Here is a 10,913-nt window from a genome sequence, read left to right as displayed (position 1 = left end):
AAATAAATGCAGACCCCAGACTAGATCCCTAAATAAATACAGACCCCAGACCAGACCCATAAATAAATACAGACCCAAGACTAGAGCACTAAATGAATACAGAACCCAGACCAGACCCCTAAATAAATATAGACCCCAGACCAGACCCCTAAATAAATCCAGACCCCAGACCGGACCCCTAAATAAATACAGACCCCAGACTAGACCCCTAAATGAATACAGACCCCAAACCAGACCCCTAAATAAATACAGACCCCAGAGCAGACTCCTAAATTAATGCAGACCACAGACCAGATTCCGAAATAAATACAGACCCAAGACTAGACCCCTAAATGAATACAGACCCCAGACCAGACCCCTAAATAAATACAGACCCCCAGACCAGACCCCTAAATCAATGCAGACCACAGACCCCTAAATAAATATAGACCACAGACCAGAACCCTAAATAAATCCATACCCGAGACCGGACCCCTAAATAAATCCAGAACCCAGACCGGACACCTAAATAAATAAACACCCCAGACTGGACCACTAAATAATTACAGACCCCAGACTAGACCCCTAAATGAATACAAACCCCAGACCAGACCCCTAAATAAATACAGACCCCAGACCAGACTCCTAAATCAATGCAGACCACAGACCAGACCCCAAAATAATTACAGACCCCAGACCAGACGCCTAAATAAATTCAGACCCCAGACCGGACCCCTAAATAAATACAGACCCCAGACTGGACCCCTAAATAAATACAGACCCCAGACTAGACCCCTAATAAATGCAGACCCCAGACCAGACTCCTAAATAAATGCAGACCCCAGACCAGACCCCTAAATAAAAGCAGACCCTAGACCAGACCCCTAAATTAATACAGACCACAGACCAGACCCCTAAATAAATACAGACCCAAGACTAAACCCCTAAATAAATACAGACCCCAGACCAGACTCCTAAATAAATGCAGACCCCAGACTGGACCCCTAAATAAAAAGCACTCCCCAGACCAGACCCGTAAATAAATACAGACCCAAGAGTAGACCCCTAAATGAAAACAGACCCCAGACCAGACCCCTAATTTAATGCAGACCACAGACCAGACCCCAAAATAATTACAGACCCCAATCCAGACCCCTAAATAAATACAGACCCCAGAGCAGACCCCTAAATAAATGCAGACCACAGACCAGACCCCTAAATAAATACAGACCCCAAACCAGACCCCTAAATAAATACTGACCCCAGAGCAGACTCCTAAATAAATACAGACCCAAGACTAGACCCCTAAATAAATACAGACCCCAGACCAGACGCCTAAATAAATACAGACCCCAGAGCAGACCCCTAAATGAATGCAGACCACAGACCAGACCCCTAAATAAATACAGACCCCACACCAGACTTCTAAATAAATGCAGACCCCAGATAAGACCCCTAAATAAATACAGACCCAAGACTAGACCCCTAAATATTTACAGACCCCAGACCAGAACCCTAAATAAATCCAGACCCCAGACCGGACCCCTAAATAAATACAGAACCCAGACCAGACTCCTAAATAAATACAAACCCAAGACTAGACCCCTAAATGAATACAGACCCCAGACCAGACCCCTAAATAAATACAGACACCAGACCAGTCCCCTAAATCAATGCAGACCACAGACCAGACCCCTAAATAAATACAGACCCCAGACTGGACCCCTAAATAAATACATACCCCAGACTAGACCCCAAAATAAATACAGACCCAAGACTAGACCACTAAATGAATACAGACCCCAGACCAGACCCCTAATTAAATACAGACCCCAGACAACACCCCTAAATACAGACCCTAGACCAGACCCCTTAATAAATAAAGACCACAGACCAGACCCCCAGACCGGACCCCTAAATAAACACAGACCCCAGACTAGACCCCTAAATAAATACAGACCCCAGACTAGACCTCTAAATCAACGGAGACCCCAGACCAGACCCCTAAATAAATACAGACCCCAGACCAGACCCCTCAATCATTGAAGACCACAGACCACTCCCCTAAATAAATACAGACCCCAGACCAGACCCCTAAATAAATACAGACCCCAGACCAGACCCCTAAATAAATACAGACCCCAGACCAGACCCCTAAATAAATATAGACCCCAGACCAGACCCCTAAATCAATGCAGACCCCAGACCAGACCCCTAAATAAATACAGACCCAAGACTAGACCCCTAAATGAATACAGACACCAGACCAGACCCCTAAATAAATACAGACACCAGACCAGTCCCCTAAATCAATGCAGACCACAGACCGGACCCCTAAATAAATACAGACCCCAGACTGGACCCCTAAATAAATACATACCCCACACTAGACCCCAAAATAAATACAGACCCAAGACTAGACCACTAAATGAATACAGACCCCAGACCAGACCCCTAATTAAATACAGACCCCAGACAACACCCCTAAATACAGACCCTAGACCAGACCCCTTAATAAATAAAGACCACAGACCAGACCCCCAGACCGGACCCCTAAATAAATACAGACCCCAGACTAGACCCCTAAATAAATACAGACCCCAGACTAGACCTCTAAATCAACGGAGACCCCAGACCAGACCCCTAAATAAATACAGACCCCAGACCAGACCCCTCAATCAATGAAGACCACAGACCAGTCCCCTAAATAAATACAGACCCCAGACCAGACCCCTAAATAAATACAGACCCCAGACCAGACCCCTAAATAAATACAGACCTCAGACCAGACCCCTAAATAAATACAGACCCCAGACTAGACCCCTAAATAAATGCAGACCCCAGACCAGACCCCTAAATAAATACAGACCCCAGACTAGACCCCTAAATAAATGCAGACCCCAGACTAGACCCCTAAATTAAAACAGACCCTAAACCAGAACCCTAAATAAATACAGACCCCAGACCAGACCCCTAAATAAATGCAGACCCCAGACCAGACCCCTAAATAAATACAGACCCCAGACTAGACCCCTAAATGAAAACAGACCCTAAACCAGAACCCTAAATAAATACTGGTCCCCAGAGCAGACTCCTAAATAAATACAGACCCAAGACTAGACCCCTAAATGAATACAGACCCCAGACGAGACCCCTAAAACAATGCAGACCAGAGACCGGACCCCTAAATAAATACAGACCCCAGACCAGACTCCTAAATAAATACAGACCCAAGACTAGACCCCTAAATGAATACAGACCCCAGACCAGACCCCTAAATAAATACAGACCCCAGACCAGACCCCTAAATCAATGCAGACCACAGACCAGGCACCAAAATAATTACAGACCCCAAACCAGACCCCTAAATAAATACAGACCCCAGACTGGACCCCTAAATAAATACATACCCCAGACTAGACCCCTAAATAAATACAGACCAAAGACTAGACCCCTAAATGAATACAGACCCAAGACCAGACCCCTAATTAAATACAGACCCCAGACAACACCCCTAAATAAATACAGACCCTAGACCAGACCCCTTAATTAATAAAGACCACAGACCAGACTCCCAGACTGGACCCCTAAATAAATACAGACCCCAGACTAGACCTCTAAATAAATACAGACCATAGACCGGACCCCTAAATAAATACAGACCCCAGACTAGACCTCTAAATCAATCGAGACAACAGACCAGTCCCCTAAATAAATACAGACCCCAGACCAGACCCCTAAATAAATGCAGACCCCCAGACCAGACCCCTAAATAAATACAGACCCAAGAGTAAACCCCTAAATGAATAAAGACCCCAGACCAGACCCCTAAATAAATACAGACCCCAGACCAGGCCCCTAAATCAATGGAGACACAGACCAGATCCCTAAATAAATTCAGACCCCCATACCGGACCCCTAAATAAATACAGACCCCAGACTGGACCCCTAAATAAATACAGACTAGACCCCTAAATAAATGCAGACCCCAGAACGGACCCCTAAATAAATACAGACCGAAGACCAGACCCCTAAATAAATATAGACCCAAGACTAGACCCCTAAATGAATACAGACCCCAGACCAGACCCCTAATTAAATACAGACCCCAGACAACACCCCTAAATAAATACAGACCCTAGACCAGACCCCTTAATAAATAAAGACCACAGACCAGACCCCCAGACTGGACACCTAAATAAATACAGACCCCAGTCTAGACCCCTAAATAAATACAGACCATAGACCGGACCCCTAAATAAATACAGACCCCAGACCAGACCCCTAAATAAATACACACCCCAGACCAGACCCCTCAATCAATGAAGACCACAGACCAGTCCCCTAAATAAATACAGACCCCAGACCAGACCCCTTAATCAATGAAGACCACAGACCAGTTACCTAAGTAAATACAGACCCCAGACCAGACCCCTAAATCAATGGAGACCAGAAACCAGTCCCCTAAATAAATACAGATCCCAGACCAGACTCCTAAATAAATACAGACCCAAGACTAGACCCCTAAATGAATACAGACCCCAGACCAGACCCCTAAATAAATACAGACCCCAGACCAGACCCCTAAATCAATGCAGACCACAGACCAGGCACCAAAATAATTACAGACCCCAAACCAGACCCCTAAATAAATACAGACCCCAGACTGGACCCCTAAATAAATACAGACCCCAGACCAGACCCCTAAATAAATACAGACCCCAGACTAGACCCCTAAATAAATACAGACCCAAGACTAGACCCCTAAATGAATACAGACCCAAGACCAGACCCCTTAATTAATAAAGACCACAGACCAGACTCCTAGACTGGACCCCTAAATAAATACAGACCCCAGACCAGACCCCTAAATAAATGCAGACCACAGACCAGACCCCTAAATAAGTACAGACCCCAGACCAGACCCCTAAATAAATACAGACCCAAGACTAAACCCCTAAATGAATAAAGACCCCATACCGGACCCCTAAATAAATACAGACCCCAGACTGGACCTCTAAATAAATACAGACTAGACCCCTAAATAAATGCAGACCCCAGAACGGACCCCTAAATACAGACCTAAGACCAGACCCCTAAATAAATATAGACCCAAGACTAGAGCACTAAATGAATACAGACCCCAGACTAGACCGCTAAATAAATACAGACCCCAGACTGGACCCCTAAATAAATACAGACCCCAAGACTGGACCCCTAAATAAATACAGACCCCAGACTAGACACCTAAATAAATCCAGACCACAGACCAGACCCCTAAATAAATACAGACCCCAGACCAGACACCTAAATCAATGAAGACCACAGACCTGTCCTCTAAATAAATACAGACCCCAGACCAGACCCCTAAATAAATGCAGACCCCAGACCGGACCACTAAATAAATACAGACCCTAGACCAGACCCCTAAATATATACAGACCCCAGACCTGAACCCCAAATCAATGGAGACCACAGACCAGTCGCCTAAATGAAGTACAGACCCCAGACCAGACCCCTAAATAAATACAGACACAAGACTAGACCCCTAAATAAATCCAGACCCTAGACCAGACCCCTTAATAAATAATGACCACAGACCAGACCCCTAAATAAATACAGACCCCAGACTGGACCCCTAAATAAATACAGACCCCAGACTAGACCCCTAAATCAATCCAGACCATAGACCGGACCCCTAAATAAATACAGACCCCAGACTAGACACCTAAATAAATTCAGACCACAGACCAGACCCCTAAATAAATACAGACCCTAGACCAGACCCCTTAATAAATAAAGACCACATACCGGACCCCTAAATAAATACAGACCCCCAGACTGGACCTCTAAATTATTACAGACCCCAGACTAGACCTCTAAATAAATCCAGACCATTGACCGGAGCCCTAAATAAACACAGACCCCAGACTAGACCTCTAAATCATTGGAGATCCCAGACCAGACCCCTAAATAAATACAGACCCCAGACCAGACACCTAAATCAATGTAGACCACAGACCAGTCCTCTAAATAAATACAGACCCCAGACCAGACCCCTAAATAAATGCAGACCCCAGACCGGACCACTAAATAAATACAGACCACAGACCAGACCCCTAAATATATACAGACCCCAGACCAGACCCCTAAATCAATGGAGACCACAGACCAGTCGCCTAAATGAAGTACAGACCCCAGACTAGACCCCTAAATAAATACAGACACAAGACTAGACCCCTAAATAAATACAGACCCAAGACTAGACCCCTAAATGAATACAGACCCCAGACCAGACCCCTAAATATATACAGACCCCAGACCAGACCCCTAAATAAAAACAGACCCAAGACTAGACCCCTAAATGAATACAGACCCCAGACCAGACCGCTAAATAAATACAGACCACAGACCAGACCCCTAAATAAATACAGACCCCAGACAAGACCCCTAAATCAATGCAGACCACAGACCAGACCCCTAAATAATTACAGACCCCGGCCCAGACACCTAAAAAAAACTCAGACCGCAGACTAGACCCCTAAATAAATGCAGACCCCAGACTAGACCCCTTAATAAATAAAGACCACAGACCAGACCCCCAAACTAATGCAGGACCCCAGACCGGACCCCTAAATAAATACAGACCCCAGACTAGACCCCTAAATAAATGCAGACCCCAGACTAGATCCCTAAATAAATACAGACCCCAGACCAGACCCATAAATAAATACAGACCCAAGACTAGAGCACTAAATGAATACAGAACCCAGACCAGACCCCTAAATAAATATAGACCCCAGACCAGACCCCTAAATAAATCCAGACCCCAGACCGGACCCCTAAATAAATACAGACCCCAGACTAGACCCCTAAATGAATACAGACCCCAAACCAGACCCCTAAATAAATACAGACCCCAGAGCAGACTCCTAAATTAATGCAGACCACAGACCAGATTCCGAAATAAATACAGACCCAAGACTAGACCCCTAAATGAATACAGACCCCAAACCAGACCCCTAAATAAATACAGACCACAGAGCAGACCCCTAAATCACAGCAGAAAACAGACCAGACCCCAAAATAAATACAGACCCCAGATCAGACCCCTAAATAAATACAGACCCCAGACCAGACTCCTAAATAAATGAAGACCCCCAGATCGGACCCCTAAATAAATACAGACCCAAGACTAGAGCACTAAATAAATGCAGACGCCAGACTAGACCCCTAAATAAATACAGTCCCAAGACCAGACTCCTGGCCAAGGACAGAGGATTGGAGGATGAGGAGCCAAGACCTGGGAGCAGCCAAGACCCTGGAACATCCAGCCCCTATGCCAGGCTTACCATCAGCCGCCTCACCATCCACCAGGTCCTGGGTAGGGGCAGCTTTGGCAAAGTGAGTATAATATCTAAATATTTCATTTTATAGGGTGGTAAACCTAAAGTTGACCTTTTATCTCCATCAATTGTTCTCTGTTGTCACCATGTTATGCTGGATGGATGATGGGTGTAGTGTTCTCCTATGGGATGCCCAATAGGACATCCAGAAGTATTCCTGCCCCCATAACCACTACTTTAGTTTTTCATTTTAGTATTTTTCTGTCGACATATGAGAGATTTTGATTTTTGGGGGCACGAGTTGTAGTTTTTAATGGCTCCATTCAATGTACCATATCATTTACTGGGAACATTGTAAAAGGCTGGTTTTTTTTAGGTGAAATAGCAAAAAAAAAACAAAACAGCAATTCCTCCATTGGTTTAATAATTTGGCTTTTATGGTGTTAACTAAGTGTTAAAAATGACATTACCTTTATTCTGCGGGTCAGTACAATAACGGGGATACCAAAATTATATTGTTTTATTTTTTATACTTTTTATCCAATAAAAACTATTTATAAAAAAAATTATTTGTTGTGTCTCCATATTCTGAAACCCAGAATTGTTTTTATTTTTCTGTTGATGGGGCGGTGTGAGGACTTGTTTTTTGTGGGGCGAGCTGTACTGTTTATTGGTACTATTTTGGGTTACATAAAACTTTTAATCACTTTTTAACTTTTTATTCCATTTTTCGAGGAGCTAAACAAAACGAAATAGAAAAAAGTTTATTTATTTATTTTGACTGCAATATTTATGTATCGCTTGAATTGTTCTTTTAGCCTCCTCCTATTAAGCTTAGTAGGAGGACCAAGTTGGCAGACCTTGGGGTCTTCATTAGGCCCCCTGGCTGCCATGACAACTATCTACACACTGTGATCGCGTTGCGGGTAGGGGTTATGGGGTGACAGCGGGAGCTTACCTCTATTTAACTGTTTAGATGCCACGGTCGCTATTATAGCGTATGATCCTGCTCCATACTACCCCCACCAACTAAGATAATTATGTCAAATGTGGGTAAGGCGTGAAGACCTCTCCATACAGGACCCAACAGCAGACACTGCATTATGCTGGGAGTTCAGCTTTGTTCTGCTGTAGAGTCCTGGGCACTACCCGACTGACCCACCTCTCTGTCCACCCCTGTTCCTTCTTCTTCTCATGAGGAATCTCCATTTGTTTTCCTCAGGTGGTCCTGGCATCAGTCCCCGGCCGAAACACCTACATGGCCGTAAAAATGATCACCAAACGGGACAATACGGACGAAATTATGAGAGAGCGGCGGATACTCCTAGCGGCCAGACACTGCCCGTTCCTATGCCACCTCTATGCCGCACATCAATCTGAGGAGCGGGCATTTTTTATCACGGAGTATCTGTCCGGTGGCAGCCTGGAGGCTTTGATCAGGATGTGCGACTGCTTGAACATCGGCAACGTAAGGCGAGTAAATAATCAGGAGACTGAGGGGGGTGGAAAGAAGAAAAGGTGAGGGGGGAGGTCAGATGAAGGATAATGCAGAGAATGCAGAATACAGGCTGCCATAATCAGCGCCTCCTCTCTGCTAGAGACCGCACACACTCCATCATAACATGATATTAGGGAATTGATAGAGGAAGATTTCATGACATTGAGACTCCGCTCTGTTCTCCCCATCAGATTCTACACAGCAGAGATGATATGTGGCCTCCAGTTCCTCCATGGACACAACATCGTCCACCGGTAAGCAGAACTTCCCCCTTCTTTCATTCTCCTTTACATGCTGGAAACAGTGCACCCAGCTTTCCTACACTCCTGAATGGCTATTCTGCTTGGTGGTGCAATGACCCATCCCCCGTCTCCTGGATCACTGGGCGGATTTGTCATTCTCTCGTCTTATTTCTTTGCAGAGATCTAAAGCCGGAGAATATAATGCTGGATGCAGATGGCCACGTCCGTATCATCGACCTGGGATTGGCCCAAGATGGCGTCACCGCCTCCAATAAGATCCGTGGAGTGACGGGAACGTTGCATTACATGGCCCCTGAGGTGCTTCTTAGAAAAAAATACGGCACCGCAGTTGACTGGTGGAGCCTGGGGATTGTGGTGTCCAGGATGGCAGCAGGACGCTCCCCATTTTACAACGGCCCCGTCAGGCAAATGGCTATCAAAGCCATCACCACCGCGAAGCCTAAATTTCCAACTTGGCTTAATCCTGACGTGAAACATCTGACCAAGAGACTGGTCCGTAAAAATTCTAAGAGGCGCCTCGGTGTGTGCGGGAACATCAGAGAGCATCCATTCTTCTCCACCATCGGCTGGGAGGAACTGCAGGAGAGGAGGGCACAGCCACCATTTACACCATTTGTGCCCGTTCTGGAGAACCAACATCTGAAGTGGCCAGAGAATAACAAAGCCCTTCACCCCTTGGCCGGGTTCAGCTTCATGTCACCAAGCTGGACCCGATAAGATCTCAGGACAAGGGCCCAGAACTTCATGCCTCCTGACCCGCGCCTCAAGTCTCTGCTGCTGTATGTCACCTCGGCTGCCCAGACCATCATCTCTCTCCTTACCATCTTCATGCCACACCTCTGCCATCTTGCTCCTGCACCAGAGCCTTGACTTGCCATCCTCCAATCCCGGGCAGGCATCTGACATCACTCCAGCCTGAAGATCCTCTACACCCCCCAGGAGCGGCCTGTGCTTAGTTTCCATCTGGGGAGATCAGGAATAATAGCTGCATGTTGTAGTCCTGGGGCCGGAGCGGCCATTATACCTGATCTCACCTCAGCACAGGCCAGGTAAGTAATGCACCCACATCACCCACATCACCCACATCACCCACGTTACCCACATCACCCCACTATATAATAAGTATAGACACCACACTACATGATAAGTATAGACACCCGCATATAGACACATAGTACATTTAGATTAGACTTTAGCCTTTGATCCTGGGATTATTCTGATCGCCATATTTGGGGTCAGGAAGGAATTTTCCCCCCTTAATATGAGGACAATTGGCTCATTCCTCACAGGGGGTTTTCGCCTTTCTCTGGATCAACACTGCCTTAAATAGGTTTAGTATAATAGATAAATAGATGACACATACATATACACAGTATATAATAATAGTAGTCTTAATACTTCTAGAATAATCTCCTAATAATAAAATATAACCTTCCCTTATCTGTAAATAAAACTTTCCTTTTACCCCCTACATCTTTGGGCTTGTCTTTATTCCCATTGGACTTCTGTGTAGTAAATGTTGTCCGAGCTCTGAGACCCCCACCAATCACTAGAACGAAGCAGCTGAAGGTCTCGTGTGAGTGCTCAGCCGCTTCCTGTCTGTTCGGCTTTTACCGGATAAATGTATCGGCTCATAGACTTTCTATTGAGTCCGTTCACGATACATTTATTTCTGGAAAAAGCCGAACAAACACAAAGCGACTGAGCGCTCACACGGGGGCTTCAGCTGCTTCGTTCTAGTGATTGGTGGGGGTCTCAGTGCTCGGACCCCCACCAATCCAATCTTCTGACATGTCACTATGTCACTATGACATGTCAGAAGTTTGT

General features: G+C 45.5%; 1 protein-coding gene across 1 annotated transcript; it reads left to right on the top strand.

Annotated features, from left to right (window-relative positions):
* Positions 1–8,564: 8,564 nt before the first annotated feature.
* Positions 8,565–10,344, top strand: LOC142722153 (protein kinase C delta type-like). The gene is made up of 3 exons (XM_075848871.1): positions 8,565–8,798; positions 9,015–9,077; positions 9,245–10,344. Exons 1-3 carry the CDS (start codon positions 8,584–8,586, stop codon positions 9,801–9,803), a joined length of 837 nt encoding a protein of 278 aa, XP_075704986.1. The 5' UTR covers positions 8,565–8,583; the 3' UTR covers positions 9,804–10,344.
* The last annotated feature ends 569 nt before the right edge of the window (positions 10,345–10,913 follow it).

The sequence above is a fragment of the Rhinoderma darwinii genome, unplaced genomic scaffold, assembly GCF_050947455.1.
Source record: "Rhinoderma darwinii isolate aRhiDar2 unplaced genomic scaffold, aRhiDar2.hap1 Scaffold_531, whole genome shotgun sequence".
NCBI lineage: Eukaryota > Metazoa > Chordata > Amphibia > Anura > Rhinodermatidae > Rhinoderma > Rhinoderma darwinii.
This window is presented reverse-complemented; position numbering and strand designations above follow the sequence as displayed.